This window comes from Lolium rigidum, chromosome 4 (genome assembly GCF_022539505.1).
Source record: "Lolium rigidum isolate FL_2022 chromosome 4, APGP_CSIRO_Lrig_0.1, whole genome shotgun sequence".
In the NCBI taxonomy this organism is placed as follows: Eukaryota; Viridiplantae; Streptophyta; class Magnoliopsida; order Poales; family Poaceae; genus Lolium; species Lolium rigidum.
The window spans coordinates 72,431,136-72,449,048 of record NC_061511.1 but is presented as its reverse complement, the minus strand read 5'-3'; the positions used below and the strand labels follow the sequence as shown (position 1 = coordinate 72,449,048).

The 17,913-nt window shown below is 44.2% G+C and overlaps 2 protein-coding genes across 5 annotated transcripts; both read left to right on the top strand.

Annotated features, from left to right (window-relative positions):
• Positions 1 to 3,374: 3,374 nt before the first annotated feature.
• On the top strand, positions 3,375 to 8,838 carry LOC124707935 (dihydrolipoyl dehydrogenase 2, chloroplastic-like). Of its 4 annotated transcripts, none has more exons than XM_047239619.1 (16): positions 3,375 to 3,671; positions 4,245 to 4,391; positions 4,835 to 4,969; positions 5,495 to 5,612; positions 6,024 to 6,148; positions 6,442 to 6,567; positions 6,662 to 6,742; positions 7,034 to 7,096; positions 7,178 to 7,252; positions 7,335 to 7,413; positions 7,516 to 7,616; positions 7,835 to 7,948; positions 8,080 to 8,193; positions 8,293 to 8,364; positions 8,458 to 8,548; positions 8,627 to 8,668. In XM_047239619.1, exons 1-15 carry the CDS (start codon positions 3,375 to 3,377, stop codon positions 8,497 to 8,499), a joined length of 1,689 nt encoding a protein of 562 aa, XP_047095575.1. In that variant the 3' UTR covers positions 8,500 to 8,548; positions 8,627 to 8,668. The 4 variants fall into 4 exon arrangements, with proteins under 4 accessions (XP_047095575.1, XP_047095574.1, XP_047095577.1 ...); XM_047239621.1 differs by having other exon boundaries at positions 3,598 to 3,671; positions 8,495 to 8,548; positions 8,627 to 8,838; XM_047239620.1 differs by having other exon boundaries at positions 3,598 to 3,671; positions 8,489 to 8,548; positions 8,627 to 8,838.
• A 3,026-nt stretch (positions 8,839 to 11,864) lies between these two features.
• On the top strand, positions 11,865 to 17,497 carry LOC124708364 (tubulin gamma-2 chain). The gene is made up of 12 exons (XM_047240034.1): positions 11,865 to 12,013; positions 13,666 to 13,866; positions 14,005 to 14,116; positions 14,303 to 14,703; positions 14,886 to 14,939; positions 15,024 to 15,128; positions 15,660 to 15,734; positions 15,809 to 15,853; positions 15,930 to 16,058; positions 16,641 to 16,745; positions 16,821 to 16,882; positions 17,241 to 17,497. Exons 1-11 carry the CDS (start codon positions 11,885 to 11,887, stop codon positions 16,872 to 16,874), a joined length of 1,410 nt encoding a protein of 469 aa, XP_047095990.1. The 5' UTR covers positions 11,865 to 11,884; the 3' UTR covers positions 16,875 to 16,882; positions 17,241 to 17,497.
• The last annotated feature ends 416 nt before the right edge of the window (positions 17,498 to 17,913 follow it).

Sequence of the window (17,913 nt, the reverse complement as noted above, 5' to 3'; positions counted from 1 at the left end):
AATGATCGTTTTTACCGCGCGTTCGTTTGCACCTGGGTGCTCCTAGCATGCTAATGCATAAATAATTTTACCTATTTTTTCTTTTTTATGTCACCATGGATAAAAATATTACACAAACTACTATATAGTTTGAAACATGATTTCAAAATTCTAAAATAATAAAACCTAACTAGTGTTGGGCTTGCGGGTTTTATTCTTTCGCTGCCAAGAAAGAACACTCTCAGACACCCAAACTAAAAAAAAATCTAGTTGGCTTATGTGTGCCCATGTTCTTAGATGTGCAAGAAGAATATCCAGAAACCTACACTAGTGTCTTCAATTGCCTGGTGGCCATCTTCGCTGTAAAGATAGAACACTCGAACAACACTAGCTGCCAGCGTCCTTGCCGGACTCGTCCATGTGGTCTTGTTGAACACCTTGACGATCATCTCGTCGTCGCCTTCGTAGAGGAAGGTGAGCAGGCATGCGTCCTCGAGATTGTGGGGGCGAGCGAACTTGTCCCACATGGTGTGAAGGTACATCTTGCCTTGCCCCGTTGAACAAGACCTCGACAGGCCACTGACACAAGCCGCATCTGGCCTCCCGCTGCTGCAACTCGGCTGGCTCGGCGCCGTCGATGAACTCGGCGAACTTGTCGAACAACCGCTTGATGTCGAGCGGGTCCTTATCGATGCGGAGGATGAACTCGAAGTACCTCGCCTCCTCCGAAGACGACGACGACAACGCAGGCGACAACAAGTGACATGGTGATGCTGCTCCAGCACGGTGATCCCGGCCGCGCCCGCAACCTCGACTGCCTCGATCGCCTCGTCTACCACCTGGACCATCCATGGATTCCCTCGCGGGTTTGTGGGGAGTGGCGCTACGGTAAAGGTCATGCGACTTCTAGTGTTTATGTGGAGGAGATGAGACGAGGCAGCCGAGCGCGCGTCCCTCTTTATATACGCTAGAGGCAGTCGAGCGGCGCGGCACGCGTGTCATTGCCATTAACTTCATTAGAGCATCTCCACTCGTCCCCCCGAGGAGGCCCCCGGCGAGCGTTTTTTCCATCCGGACGGCGTAATTCGGCCCAGTCGCGCCCCCGGTTCCTCGTTTTCGTCCGGATTTGGGCCTAAATTCATCCGGCGATCCCACGCCCCCGGCCCCCGGGAGCGCTCGGGGACTCCGGACGAGTGAAAAGCGGGGAAGGGCCCGATCCGTCGGTGACTCGACGCACGAACCCCACCGCCACGTCGCTCAAAATCTCCCCCACCCCTCGTATCTCTCTCGCCGCCGGCACCACCCCGCCGGCTTGTTGCCCGGATTGCGCCGCCACTCCTTCCCCACCTGCCTATATTCCGCCGTGTTTGGACGACGGCCTATCCGGTCGCTCTTCCGCCGGCCTGTTTTCCGGCCTCGCTTGCTCGTCGTCGCTCGCGGCTCGGGTTGCCTCGACCACGCCCGTCGGGTGTTCGTCCATTTGCCTCGCCGGCCATGGACTCGGACGAAGAGGAGGAGCAGATGTTCGTCGAGCTTATGCAAGAAGAGATGGCAGCAGCCGCCCAAGACGACGAGCACATGATGATCCTTGGTTGCTTGGCAAGCATGTACGCCGGACCGGCAACTCGTCGGCGTGGTGGGTCGGCACGAGGTCGCCGGAAGTGCAAGCCGAGACAGCGAATGGAGGGCTACCGCATGTTGTACGCCGACTACTTCGCCGACAATCCATTGCACGGTGAGACTGTTTTCCGGCGTCGTTTCGGGATGAGCGAAAGCTATTTCGCAAATTGTGTATGCCATCCGCCACTTTGATCCCTACTTCGGATGCAAGGCGGATTGCACTTGGTTTGGTTGGATTTTCGTCATCGCGGAAGTGCACGGTGGCTATGAGGATGCCGGCGTATGGAGCTCCCGGTGATACCGCAGATGACTATCTTCGGATGGCGGAGTCCACCGCCCTTGATTGTTTCTACCGGTTCTGCGGGGCCGTCATAGCAGTGTTCGGGGACTATTACTTGAGATCACCCACCGTCGAAGACACTCGGAGGATCCTTGCAACAAATGAAGCTAGAGGTTTTCCGGGGATGCTTGGAAGCATTGACTGCATGCATTGGCAATGGAAGAACTGTCCGTTTGCGTGGCGGGGAATGTACAAGGGTCACAAAAAGGCTGCACTGTGATACTTGAAGCAGTGGCTACCCATGATCTTTGGATTTGGCACTCTTTCTTTGGTATGCCTGGATCCAACAATGACATCAACGTCCTAAACTGCTCCCCGGTCTTTTCCAAGCTTGTTGAGGGTCATGCTCCCCGGTGGACTATGTGATCAATGGTCGGCACTACAACAAAGGATACTACCTTGCGGACGGTATCTATCCAAAGTGGGCAACATTTGTGAAGACGATCTCCAACCCTAGCACCCCCAAACTTTGCGAGTTTGTCAAGAAACAAGAAGCTTGCCGAAAAGACGTCGAGCGAGCATTTGGTGTCCTACAGCGAGAGATTTGCTCGTCGTCCGGTTCCCCGCTATGACTTGGTCCAAAGATCGGATGTGGGAGGTGATGAACCGCTGTGTGTGCCTACACAACATGATTATTGAAGATGAGCGAAAGCATCCGGTTCCTCCGGTCGAGCAAGAAGCACCATATGAGAGAGAGGGTCCTCTTGCACAGCCTAATCACCAGGTGCCTCCATCATGGGCCGCCTTCATTGCTATGCGCCAGGAGATTCGAGACTCTACAATGCACCAGTCCGTCGCAAGATGATCCGGTGGAGCACATATGGAGGCTCCGAGGCAACGCCAACGCCGACGCCAACTAGTCCGTCTTAATTTGTTTGAAAAATTGTGAAATTTGTGTGCTTCATTTGTTTCATCACTTGTTAAACATTGTACTCGTTATCGCCGAATTTGTTTCAGCAATTTTCGTCCTCTTGTTTGCCAAACTTGTTAAATTTTATGTTGAATTTGTTTGAAATATGTCAAATGGTCGAGGTTGGGGGTTTCCTGCCGGGGGGACGGCTGGAACTTCAGCGCTCCCCACGCCAAATCTTCATCCAATCCGGATGAAAATTTCGCCGGATTTGGGCGTGGGGAGCGCCAACGAGTGGGGATGCTCTTAGCAGAGGTGGACGGCCACCGCTCGGCAGCAGAGACGCATCGCCCAACGCACGTGCAAGACAGCACTGCTTACACTGCCGGGTGGGCCTCACTTCGCAGCGTCTTCTCCCTTTTCCCTCCGCCTCCTCCCCGCCCGCCTGGACTCCTCCGCCCCTCCCCTCGCTTAAACCCCCGAACAGGCGACAGCCACACTGCCCCTCGCCTTCTCCGCCCGCGCTTCCCCCTCTTCCCTTCCACATCACGCACGCCAGCCTCCAACACAGCCTCTCGCCTCACGATGCTCGCCGTCTCCCTCTCATCCTCCGCCGCGGCGATCGCCAGCGGCCGCGCCAGATCCGAGGCGGCGGCGGCGCGGCGGCCCGGCGGGATCCGGCTCTGCGGGCTCCGGCCGGATGCCCCCGCGTGCGGCTCGCTGCGGCTCTCGCACGCCGCGGCGTCCGCGGCCGCGAGGCGCGCGGTGCCGAGGGCGGCTGCGTCGGGGAACGGCGCGGCGGGCGGCGGGTTCGACTACGACCTCGTCATCATCGGGGCCGGCGTCGGCGGGCACGGTGCAGCGCTCCACGCCGTCGAGGAGGTCAGTGTGGCTTGGCTTCACGCTCTTCTCTGACCTCGTCAGTGTCAGCGTTTTTCCATGCTCTGCTAAAATTTATTTGAATTGAAAGCCTCGGTTAGCACAAATGCACAATTGGTGCCGGAGCTGGAATTTGTTTGAATCTAGTGAGTTGATGCTTATCTTTTTGCTATACGATTTCATGCAGTAGCTGTACTGCCTCTTGGCATTTGTTAAATCCAGGTTGGGCGGTGGTGAAGGCTCTTGCTGCTGTTACCTGAAATTAGAACACCCTTTCCCACCAAATACTTATGCCCTTTTGAAATACATGTGAACTTATTGAATGCACCAGGGTTAGTCGCTGATCAGCTGTTCTACTGTTTGCCCATATATGGATCAGGTGTTGACGCACCTGGTGTCAGTGTAGTTGGAGTTAGCTGACCTACTATACATTCGGTGATATAACCAAGAAATGGAAGCTCCGTTCCTTTTATTAGCTCAGAAGCAGAGGAAACTTGCAGAATTATAAGCATGCCAACATTGCTTCCATCATTACTGCCCATTTATTCAAACTTTAATCTTCCCCAATTTGTGCAGGGGTTGAAAACCGCCATTATCGAGGGAGATGTTGTGGGCGGGACCTGTGTGAACAGAGGCTGCGTTCCATCCAAAGCTCTTCTTGCTGTCAGTGGCCGGATGAGAGAGCTTCATGATGAACATCACATGAAGTCCCTGGGTCTACAGGTATAATAATAACTGGATGAATCGAGAATGTGTGACAATTGCATTCATATTTTCTAGGCACCACAAGTCTATTCGAGTAAGTTCACAAAGTCAACAATTCAACAATAAGCATAGGAAATATAAGCAGTGTGAGTTTCAGCTTGCCTGTTTCACATTTACCTCATGAAGTGCATATAACCATGATAACTACTATTTTTAAAAGTTACCTATGCCATGTCTGTTCATCTTCCATGTTTATTCTTCACAGTGCTTTGGGTTCTCTATTTGATTATGTTGCCCTTCATGCTGAGACATTGTCTTATAACTATATTTAACCAGACTCTGCTCTGTTCTTACAAGTTACATCGCATGAGTCATTTTGAACCATTACCTGACGGGATGTGTTGCCTGTCCTTTCTTACGCTCTGCATAATCATGGGGCATTTTTTATTTGTCTTGTATAGGTTTCTGCTGCTGGATATGACAGACAAGCTGTTGCTGATCATGCAAATAATCTTGCCTCCAAAATCCGAAGCAACTTGACTAACTCGATGAAAGCTATCGGAGTGGATATATTGACTGGATTTGGCACAATTGTGGTACGTCCTCTGCAAATCATTGACATGTTGAGTGTGCAATCAATGTTTTTAATAATCATATCCACATTCTGTCGAAACCAATCTGTCTAACCTTTGTAGGCAAACAGTTTTTGAATTATTTATGCTAAATTTTGATTGCATATCCTACAAACAGGTCTTACTTGAACAGTTGATGATTGTATCTGGGAATACATTTTTATTTACATGTTTCATGTTTGTTGATTTTGCTAAATTTTGTACTTATTGCTGAAAAAACGAGTCCAAGCCAGAACTGAAAGAAGGCCTGCATGCTTTTTTGATTTTATTTAGTTATGGAGTAACATGATATTATGTTTTATGGTGACTTTTTTACAATGATTATGTCTTTTGGTAGAGTATGCTTGTAATAATATCGCATCTGCAAGCATGGTATATACGTGGCTTGTTTACAGCCTACCGTGCAGGAGTTTTCACAGACAACTGCATGTCTTCTAACCATCATAATTCGTGTATTAATTTACTTTTTTCCGTCCATGATGTGATCAGGGAAAGCAAAAGGTACGATATGGAAAAGTTGGTTTCCCAGATAAAGAAATCACCGCGAAGAACATCATCATTGCCACTGGATCGGTTCCTTTTGTTCCCAAGGGCATAGAAATTGATGGTAGTACTTATACCTCTCTTGATGGACCATTCTTCTAAATTTATTGGGCACTGATTTGAAATTCAAAAGATTTTCCCTTCCCCATCTGATTGAACAAAGTTTTTTTTAACTCCAATCTCTAAAGTAAGAACGTAAACCGATGTGTATATGCTAACATAGTATCCTATTTTGGTGTCAAACGATGACCATTTGCATATACAGTCATTATTACTTAGCTGTGGTAGCTTACGTCGATTAAGGTTTTCCTCTTCAATTTTTAATACTGTCCCAGTTTTCCTTCATTTTAGTTCAGGTGAAGAACATTCAAATGTGACATGAAGGCAGATATGTAATTACAATTTTTTTCTTAACTTCCAAGGGTTGCCAACTCCATTTGCACGAATCTTGACTCATTTGTTTGTTACTGTGCAGGCAAGACTGTATTTACTAGCGACCATGCGCTAAAACTTGAGTCAGTTCCTGACTGGATAGCTATTGTTGGAAGTGGTTATATTGGACTTGAATTCAGCGATGTATACACAGCTCTAGGAAGCGAGGTAACGGGAGGTTCTTGCTGTCAATAAATTTGAAGGTGTGCGTTATAGATAATCATGTTTTAGGAATGTGTATATCTATTCAGTAGTGTTCCCATGTAATCACTTGATCTGTTCCGTCTTCTGCTTTGCATATATTACTATTTTACTGGCACACAGATATTTCACCATGTTTGACTTAAGCAAATGCTGGAGGATTCTATTATATGCTGTAACAAAATGTTTGGACCAGATACGGTGTATGCTGAATTTTGTTGCCATGTATGGCCTGAATTTACACAATTTTGATGGAGCAGGTTACCTTCGTTGAGGCTCTTGACCAGTTGATGCCTGGCTTTGACCCTGAAATCGCAAAATTGGCTCAGAGAGTCCTTATTAATACTAGGAAAATCGATTATCACACTGGTGTCTTTGCAAGCAAAGTTAGTTTCAACTACACCCTAGCTTTCTTCTGATAGTATAATCTTAAGATTATTCATCATATGTGTGTTGAATTGTTGATGCATTTCCCTGAAGATTACTCCAGCAAAGGATGGAAAACCTGTGCTGATTGAGCTCATTGACGCAAAAACAAAGGAACACAAAGAAACCCTTGAGGTAAACTACATTTTATTTGTTCTTAACTTATTGTGCACAGATGTGAAACTGCAGTTTCCCTGGACATGTTTTGCTAGGATTAGACACATACTTTGAATATTTCTGTTGTCTTGTGATGGATGATTTAATTGAAAAACAATACTTGCTATATGTGTTCCATACTACACTTGCCGATATTGTTTATATATTTGACTCATTCTTGTTTAGCTCATCCATGTAAGTTTGAAATATGAACATTTTGCAGTCTTTCGACAATGGTTTTTATGTGAGAGTGGAAATCTGTTTGTGTAGGTGGATGCAGCGCTTATAGCCACAGGAAGGGCACCATTCACCAACGGACTTGGCTTGGAAAATGTGAGTACTTGAAAATTGAAAGTGGTTAGCCATGAAAAGAAAATGCTACAGTTTAATTACAATACTTTTGTTTTTATTCAGATGAATGTTGTTACACAACGTGGTTTTATTCCTGTTGATGAGCGGATGCAAGTCACAGATGCTGATGGCAATGTGGTATGTTGCAAAAACTAATCGATACACTTGAACAATTGTCTCCCAAGGGCCCGTTTGGAAATTAGCATATGCTACTTTATAGGTACCGAATTTATTTTGCATTGGAGATGCCAACGGTAAACTCATGCTTGCCCATGCTGCCAGTGCACAGGGAATCTCAGGTACATTCAAAGTTTGTTGGTACATGCTCTCTTTCTGTTGTTGCTCCTATGAGTGCTGGTTACTGTAGTTGTGTAAATGTTCAATTTTATATGAAAATGTAGTCGTCGAGCAAATCTCTGGGAGGGATCACATTCTAAATCATTTAAGCATCCCAGCTGCTTGTTTCACTCATCCAGAAATCAGTATGGTAGGGCTGACAGAGGTAAGTCAAGGATTTGAACTCGGTCTTTTTTGTTCATGCACTGTCATCTATACTAAAAATTATATTTCCCTTAATGGAACTAATTTTATACTCCCTCCTATCCATTTACCGCACTTATTATGGATCGGAGGAAGTACATCCTTTTACTGCACTTGATTGATATGTACTGGACCTTGAAAAGAGGAAACACTTGACTCAGTGTGTTGAATATGTTGCAGCCACAAGCCAGAGAAAAAGCTGATAAAGAAGGATTTGAGGTAAGTGTTGTTAAGACCAGCTTTAAGGCCAACACAAAAGCTTTGGCAGAAAATGAAGGTGATGGGATTGCTAAGGTGATTCTGTCTTCCCATTAAATTTTCTACATGTTGCGTTGTCTCCAAATTTTGCATCGGGGATCTCAGTTTTGCATGTCTTGCAGCCACCGACATATTTTGAGTTCCACAATGCTTATTCCTCTTTTCAGTTGATCTACCGCCCTGACACAGGAGAAATTCTTGGGGTTCACATCTTGGGTTTGCATGCTGCTGACCTCATCCATGAGGCATCAAATGCCATTGCCTTAGGAACTAGTTTGCAAGTGAGTATAGTTGATATTTTTTCTTTACTTATATCCCTCTTTCCATTGTTTAGCAATTTAGCTTGTACTAGCGCATAATCGCCTCCCCCATCCAAGCAGGAACTCAAGCTTGCTGTTCATGCGCATCCAACATTATCCGAAGTGCTCGACGAGCTCTTCAAAGCAGCCAAGGTACATATTGATGTGTTATCTATTTGAGCGCTTAGAAAAATTCTCGAGCCTGAACCCTGAACAGCTGCAAGCCATGCTTTCTCTTTCCAACAGGTTAACTCGGGTGTTTCTGTAAATGAACTAGTTGCAGCCTAAAGAAGTGCAGGAGCGCAAGCAGAACCATCCACCGCAGCGGCTCTTGAAGGTCCTTAGTTTCATCACCAGCCTGCTGTTGCCGCAGAAATGAGATCGGTAACTCTTATCTGATGGGGTGCTTTTGCAGCCAACTGGTGCCACAGCACGGCGCCAAGGAAACAAGATTGATCACACTGGTCGGCTTCGTTTTGTGTATGATACAGTTACAAATTTTGTAGCGTGTTTAGATGTGGGTTATGTGCTTATGGCGGTGGTGATTTGGTTCTTGTTGCCTTCATTTCTCTGTACTTTCACTTGAGTTGTAAGAATAGAGAGGGTTGTTCAAATAAGAGGTGTCGTCGCTGGGGTATACTAAAACATTTATCAATTCAGCATGATGGTCTTGGGAAAGAAGTTTTGAGGTTGAAGGACGTGTTTCTCCTTTCCTTTCTGACTGTTAAGGACATGTTTTTAGACTAATCACAAGGGCTGTTACTTTCAGCTCGAAAGTCGGCTGATCCAAATACTTGTAGTCATTTTGGATGCAAGTTTTTTTTTTTGAAAGATAATATATTAAAGCTAGCAAGGCGTCTCATTAAAACATTTTAGCCCCTTAGGTATCTTGATAAGAAAAGGAGTGTCAAAAACCTTTCAGCCTCTTAGGTATCTTGATAAGAAAAAGAGTGTGTCAGAAACTTGCCATCAGAATCACATCAAGTTACAATCAGCCTGAAGGCTGTGAACTAGAAAAGCAGGTAGCTCAAAAGCAGCTAGTTCGGCATTCCAGGAAAACGATCCATCTTGTAAACTTGTATATTTCGCACAAGAATGAGCCGCCTGGTAGCTCAGCATCCCAAGAAAACGACCCATCTTATAAACTTGTATATTTTGCACAAGAATGAGTCGCCTGGTACCCATCTTATAAACTTGTATATTTCGCACAAGAATGAGTCGCCTGGTAGTCCTCGCGACGAGCTTGACTTAGTCTAAAATTTGTAAACAACAAACTCAGCTCACTAATCTCATCTAAAACCTGCTTGATCACTAAACGATCATTAGCTCTATTTTGACAAAGTCGAACCAAATCTTTAGAGTCAACTTCAAAAACGACACTGCTGAAGCCCCTCCCTCGAGCATACAAAACAACATCTCTAAGTGCAAGGGACTGCATAGTCAGAGGATCAGACAAATCTCGGTAAGTTTTACCCGTACCACCACGGAAAACCACCCCCTCCCGTGCAACATCACCAGTAGCTGCCAGAGTATCTTTGACATTAACTGCACCATCGAAATTAATTTTAACAACTCCATGAGGTGGTCTGTGTCACTTACAGTCCGGCCTAGCAGGTTCAGGAATACCTTCTCCCCTGGTAACTCAAGGGCCTGCAAGATCTTCTTCACCATTTCCATAGTTTTAGCTGGATTAAAACCAGATTCACCATGAGTCAGATTATTTCTCGATGACCAAATCGAGTACATGGCTGAAGTTATAATAGCGCTCTCATGTTGGTTGAAAAAAAGACTCACAAAGGATATCTTTTGAGTTTTGACCATGTCAATGGGTGTAGCTTCGGCAGTTTAACTAAGAGAATTTCCTTTGATACTTTCCAAAACAATTTTGCATGACTGCATTCAAATTAAGGTATGTATCACACTTTCAGATTCTGCCTTACACATAGCACAAGTGTTGTTATCCATTATATGTCGCAGTGACAGAGTCCTACAGTCAGGAAGAATTCCTCGAAGAACTCGCCACCAAAAAACACGCACCTCAGGTACTACTGGCAGTTTCCGTAATCTTTTCCATAATTCAGTATCATTTCAGACGAAGACATAACATATCCATTGTTAATCCTGGCCTCCTCCAACTGACGAGCTTCCATCAAGGATTTGTAAGCCGATCGAACTATATAAATTCCATATTTTTCCTTCGACCATGCCAGCCAGTCATCACCAACCGTACTCCTCAAGGGAATACTCAAAATGGAATCGACATCTGGGGCAAAAAAGATCTCACGGATTAATGGCTCATTCCATTCAGTGCTTGCAGTTAGCAGCTCGTTTACCATGACAAGATCAGTATCCCGAAGACGATCCATTGGCCTCATCGACGCAGAGTTAGGGAGCCAACTATCCTCCCAAATCGAAATGGACTGACTAGAGCCCAATCGCTTTATAAGCCCCAATTTCAAAGCCTCCCTTCCCGCCAAAATCACACGCCAGGTTTTGGATGCTGCCCGCGGCGTATTGGCAGACATCAGCTCATGGCTGCGGAGATATCTGGTTCGAAGAACCTAGGAACACAAAGAGCCTAGCTTCATTAGTATTCTCCAAGCATTTAAAAAAAAAAGTATTCTTCAAGCCTGTTTCTCTAGCAAAGCTACATTAAAAGCCTGCATATCTCGGAAATCCATGCCTCCTTGGTTTTTTTTGGAATGGCCAATTTATCCCAGACTAACCAATGCATAGACCTTTTGTCTAAATTTTCACTCCATCAAAATTTTCCCATAACAGAAGTGAATTTTGGATGTAAGGTTTGTTCAAAACAAATTGCACCATAAGCTCTGATTTTTTTCCCAGGAAGGCTCTGATTTTTTTTTGGGGAGAATATTCATTGATGTACACAAGGCATGCTTGCAAAGATTTGTGAAAGTTATGATAATTCGTCGTGCTATAAGAAAGGACATGTAGTTCCGAGCACTTTTCTTCCAAGGGTTGCAAATACTCTTTGGAGGATAAATTTCATATCGATTTTTTTCTCCTATAGTACCGTTTTGATGAATAAACATGAATCTTAGATTGCTTTGAAAATTTCTACGGAATATGCTATTCCATATAAATTTAGGAGGAAAATAGCATGATGTACTCATATTTTCATCAGCTTGCCTCTACGAATTCCGGCGTGCGTGATTCTAAATATGGATTTTGTTTTTTTTTGTTGAAGTTTTCATGTGGTTTTAGTAGGATCCGATATATCTATTTGACTTCTAAATTCCTGTGTTCATATATTTATATATGTTTGGATTTTTATACATTCCAAAAAGAGAGGCCTACTCGGCCGGAAAAGCCAGCCTCCCGGTGCGCCTGAAAATTCGAAATTTGCGCGCATTTCTCGCATTTTTCAGCTCCCCGTAACCCGCATATCTTTTCTCCGTCTCGTCACCTCCCGCTTCCCCTTCTGCCGTCCAGCGCCTCATCCCCACTCCACGCTACTCGCTCGCAGTTGGTGGGCGCCTCAACCCTTTGCGCCCAAACCAAGCAATCCCCAAAACCCTAGTCCACACTCGCCGGCCGACCACCCCCCGTCGGCCCGTCCCCCCCTACCCTGCCGCGCTCCTCCATCCTCCCCGACGCAGTAACCCTAGCCCCGCCGCCGGCGCCGCCGGAGCAGCCGCAGGACGACGAGATGCCGCGCGAGATCATCACGATACAGGTGGGCCAATGCGGGAACCAGATCGGGATGGAGTTCTGGAAGCAGCTCTGCCTCGAGCACGGCATCGGCAAGGACGGCCTCCTCGAGGACTTCGCCACGCAGGTCCACTCCCCCCTCACACCCTCCTCCCCCTCGCCTGCCCGATTCGTTGACCCGTTCGGCAGCGAGCGCTTTCCGCCGCCGTAGATCGGCGAGCGCCATCTCTGAATCAGTGTGTGCTGTTCGTGGGCTCGTGGCGGTGGTACGTTTTTTTTTTTGTGTTCTCTGGGTTTCAGGGGTTTAGTGAAATGGGGCGTGGTTGCTTTTCTCGACTCGGTAGGGCTGTAACTTCAACTTAGTAGCGTAATTTAACTGTTTCACCCTAGTAAAGGTGAACCTTGACATATTTCAGTTGACATAATCACTGCTGTTAAGGTTTTCTTCCTGAAACCCACCGCTGTTAGTTTCGGTTCGGGGTAATTTTTTCGGGAAGTTTTGTTATTCATGAACAATGCACAGTTGCCTACTTGGCTGAACGTAGGATTTGGTGCACAGGCTTGTACATATAAGTTGCACTAGATCGAACGAGGACGGCATCCGAGAACCTGGAGAAATACTTTGGCCAGAGTGAGACTTGCTTATGCGTGCACGTATAAGTTTGTGCTGTCACCCTTCTCTAGGTTTTTCATGGTTCGGTGAAGAGTGGCGAGGGCGCTGCAACCTCCACGCTATTACAACATAATAACAAGTTTCCCCTGAACTTGAACCTTGAAACATTTCAGCTGACTAGATCACTTGCTGATTGTTTTATTTGATGTTCATCTCTTCAGTAAATGTAGCTCTTCAGTAGGGGTTCAGTGCCATAGTGCCTTTAGTTAGCGCCGTGCTGCATTCAGAAGTACATTAAAACTTTACTAGGGTGGATGTGAATGGCATCTGAGACCCTCTCAAGAAATAGTTTGGTCAGAATGCGACTTGCTTATGCTTGATTATTACAGAAAGTGCACCTGGTATTACTTAATCCCTCCAGTCCCATAATTCTTGTCGCTGATTTGGATGTATCTAGACGCGTTTTGTGCGTAAATAAGTCCGAATCTGCGTCAAGAATTATGGAATGGAAGGACTACTTTTTTGTCTAAATTGAATGGATGTGGCATATATTGTGCCTATGTAGGATAAGACAAGAGTCATAGAGCATTGGAGCTTTAAAGGCCCAAATTTCTCCGAATCAGTTTGTGCTGTTCATGGCTGTGGCACAGTTTTTATGTTCTTTGGGGTTTCAGGGGTTCAGTAAAATGTTGCATGGTTACTTTCTCAGCCTGCCAGGGCTGTAAATGCAACACTTGTAGCATAATTTGACAGTTTCACCCTAATAAAGGTGAACCCTAACAGATTTCAGTTGACACAGTCACTGCTATTAGTTTTAACTTTCTGACACTCATCGCTATTAGTTTTAGTTTGGAGTATCTCTTCAGGAAGTTTTGTTGTTCATGATCCAGTGCCTAAATGTATTGTTAAGTGCAGTGTGTCTTGAAACTTCAGTTACAATTATTTTTTTGCAACTAAGCCAGAAACAGCATCCAGAGAACCTGGAGAAATACTTTGGCCAGAATGCGACTTGCTTATGCGTGATTATACCAGAAAGTGAACCTGGTTTCCATGTACTTCAGTACTTGTGTTTTTCAATGGACGCATCATCTATTGTTTCCATGTATAATGCCTATTCTGGTAGGTTGGTTAAGACGAGAGCTCTAAAGTCTTAAGTTTCTCTGCAGGGAGGAGACAGGAAGGATGTTTTCTTCTACCAGGCGGATGATCAGCACTACATACCCAGGGCTCTTCTTATGGATCTAGAGCCAAGAGTGATCAACGGAATACAGAACAGCGAGTACAAGAACCTATTCAACCACGAGAATATATATTTGTCTGAGCATGGTGGTGGTGCTGGAAACAATTGGGCTAGTGGATATCATCAGGTACAGTTGCATTCCTGTGTCTTGGTTTTCATCTATCTAATAGACTGGTAATTGTTACTGTAAGCCTCTAGTGCATTTTGTATTTCAGCCACCAGTACACCTTTTAGAATAATGCTTCCTCCTGTTCTCACATTTTAGGGTGAACAAGTCGTTGATGATATCATGGACATGGTAGATCGCGAAGCAGATGGAAGTGATAGCCTCGAGGGCTTTGTTTTATGCCACTCCATCGCTGGTGGAACTGGCTCAGGTAATCGGCTCTCATAGTTTGATTTCCTCTCTTTTCACTTTACTATTCCTTCTCTCAGTTCTTTGTAAATAGCTGTATTGCAAGAGTGTCTATCTTGTAATTCACCATGTACAAGTATTGTCTTGCAATCATTGACATGCCGATACTGCTTAATAGTCTAATGCTGTCCGCGTTGTCCTTGCTCAGGCATGGGTTCTTATGTGCTGGAGACCCTGAATGACCGATACAGTAAGAAGCTTGTACAGACATATAGTGTCTTCCCAAATCAGATGGAAACGAGTGATGTTGTTGTCCAACCCTACAACTCCCTTTTAACTCTGAAGCGGCTGACACTGAATGCTGACTGTGTGGTTGTTCTTGACAATACGGCTCTTAACAGAATTGCCGTTGAACGTCTTCATTTAGCAAATCCTACTTTTGCACAAACAAACTCTTTGGTCTCCACTGTTATGTCTGCAAGCACAACCACATTGAGGTATCCTGGATATATGAATAATGATCTGGCTGGCCTTCTTGCCTCCTTGATCCCTACTCCAAGGTGTCATTTTCTTATGACCGGTTATACTCCATTGACCGTTGAGCGCCAGGTAACTTTGCCTCCTAGTTATTTTGTTGGTCGTGCAACATGTTTGAATTAGGTCTTTTGAACTTAGATGGGTTGATTTTTATTTGGCACCAGTGGATTTGTGTCAGTCTTGCTGCATTTTGGTTTGCTGCTCTTTTTTTGTGACAAAGGCCTGACCTGATTTAAGTATCTGTGCCACCGCAGGTTAACATGATTCGCAAGACAACAGTATTAGATGTTATGAGACGACTTCTGCAGGTACTATGTGCCCCTTCTCTAGTATTCTTTCTTAACTCTTTTTTATCTTCATTACTTTGAAACTTTATCTATGCCATCTTGTAGACAAAGAATATAATGGTATCATCTTACGCTCGTACCAAGGAAGCTAGCCAGGCTAAATACATCTCCATCCTTAACATCATTCAAGGAGAGGTGGATCCAACACAGGTATAGTTCTGTCAAATAGATTTACTGGTGCAATGCTTGTTACACCAACTTTAATTAATTAAATGATATTACCAACTACGGCAGCATGCATTTACATAAAATACGGTCCACAGCTCTATTTTTATGTATTGAATGTGTACTGGGCTTTGCTTTGTTTGTATGAGAAGTTCCTAAAAAACATATGAACATGTCAGTACTGTAGGTTTCACCATGATATTGAGCAATAAGAACAATCGTATCTATTTTCCCCTCGTAAGCTCCTTTTTAGCCTGCAAGAGGTGAAAATAACAAGGACACGCCTTCCATCTTGTAAATATATTGCTGTATCTCCTTTTTAGCCTGCAAAAGGTGAAAATAACAAGGACACGCCTTCCATCTTGTAAATATATTGCTGTATCTACATAGTATTTATTGGTCAGTAGCTATCAACTGGAGTGAAGTCATGTTTTTAGCATTAGAGTTTTCATCCGTATTTATCCTGTGGAGTTATCTATTTGCATGTGCTTATCTTTTATCATCTCATGGGTGTAGGTCCATGAGAGCCTACAAAGGATACGTGAAAGGAAGCTTGTTAACTTCGTAGAGTGGGGACCTGCAAGTATTCAGGTGATTACCCAACTAGAATAATTTTCACTTTAATTTTTTGACATTCTAACTTATAAGCTTCTCAACTGCTACAGGTTGCATTGTCAAGAAAATCGCCGTATGTTCAAACCACCCACAGGGTAAAGTGATGTTTCTTTCTCATGATCTATTTTTGTTATTAAGCCTAGCACCCTAATAACCAATGTCCTGCCACAGGTTAGTGGTTTGATGTTAGCAAATCATACCAGTATCCGTCACTTATTCAGCAAATGTCTGGGACAATACGAAAAGCTGAGGAAAAAGCAAGCCTTTCTTGACAACTACAGAAAGTTCCCGATGTTTGCGGTAAGAAACCTAAATTTCTTCCTTCTGTTAGTGGTTTTCAATTTGTTTGCCTGCTCTCTCAAATTGTTATGACAGTGTAAGGTTTATGAAATTTATGCATATTTTGCACCTGAAACTGTGGTTGTCAAGATCTATAGCCTGCTTGATGCGACGATTGAGGCAGTCTGCTAGCAGTTTTATGTAATGCTGACTGGAAATTGAAGCCATACTATTTTCATTAAGTAACATAATCACCCACATGATGTTCTTAGGATATACCCTCGAGTAGTACTACCTCTGTTCCGATGAATAATGCTTATATTTTTAGTGAAAAGTCAAAGCTTACAAAGTTTGATCAAATATAAAGATCTACTACATGAAACAAATAGATTACTATGTATTAAAATATATTTTATGGTGAATCTACTAATATTGATTTGGTATCGTAAATGTTCGTATTTTTGTTCAAACTTAGAGGATGTTGACTTTTGACTGAATTTATACCCCTTATTCATTGGAACGGAGGGAGTACATATTATTGAGTCAAACTTATCCTTTTGTGCATGCTGAATTGCTGATCATCTGTCTGACCACATCATGCAGGACAATGATCTCTCTGAATTCGATGAATCTCGAGAAATTATAGAGGGTCTAGTTGATGAATACAAGGCTTGCGAATCACCTGACTACATCAAATGGGGAATGGAGGTACTCTCAGGCTACACATCGTAATGTGTGTTCTGTATATAGTATACAATGCTGAGCTTTCTGTTATGAAAACAGGAGCTGGGAGAGGCAAATGTTGCGGCAGCACTAGATTCAAAGTTGGTCGTGTAAATACCAAGGTAACGTCTCAATATTGGCACTGCAAGTCATAATATATTTTGCTATATGGGCATATTAAATCAAATAGCTACTTGAAACCTTGCTGAACTGTTGAATGAATTGTTCTTACATGATATTGTTGAACACTACATTGTTGGTAATCTCCTTTTATTTGTAAAACATTTTGGTGTGAAAATTGATATATTCCAACCGCTGACAGTGGCGTAGCTAATTCCTTTGACTGGTTTCGTGTCACGTAAGATGCTCCATGATGAGCGAATCATGGGTTTATACTTGATATCAGTTCATGTACTCCGTAGTTCATTTGTTTGTCATTATTGCAACGGTTTACTTACTGAAAGAGCTTTCTACACGCAGGTCCTGCTGGCTATAACAAACATGCGACTGTAGCTGTTCAATATCAATCAGTTCGATGTCAGCTGCTCAAGCGCAACCCCATCCCAATGTAGTGCTAGTGTTACACAGATTTGGTTGATGCGGTTCTCTAGTTTCTTAGAATTTCTTTTTCAGTGTGTTGTGTATATTTCGGAATACAATGCAATCAGCTGCTTGTGCTGTTCTGTTTCGTGTGTACAATCTGTATTGAACTACTGATGATGCTTTTGGTGCTGCTTACAGGCTCCTTTACTGGCGACATAACACTTGCCAGAAACGTAAAGCTGGCTAGTTTGTAAACAGCACGTGCTGTATTTCGAAACCTATGCTGTTTGCAGCTTCGTTCTTCCGAAGATTCCATATCATTGACTTTTTTATCCGTGTGAATCTTCTTGGCATGCAACTACAGAACGTAGGCCACCGTACAAAACTCTTTATACTTTCTCTGAGAATATATCGTGAACTAAAGTTTGTTTGTGCTCTGCTGTCAGCCTCTTGAAAATAAAGTTGCCAGTTGATATATTTGCTTGCCAGTGAAGCGCCTCCCCCTCTCCTCTGCTGCTTGTTATCCACAGGATCTCTTCTCCTTTACCCCAGAAGGATGGAGATCTTGGAGATTGCAAGTGATGGCCTCAGTTAGGGAGATGTTCGTACT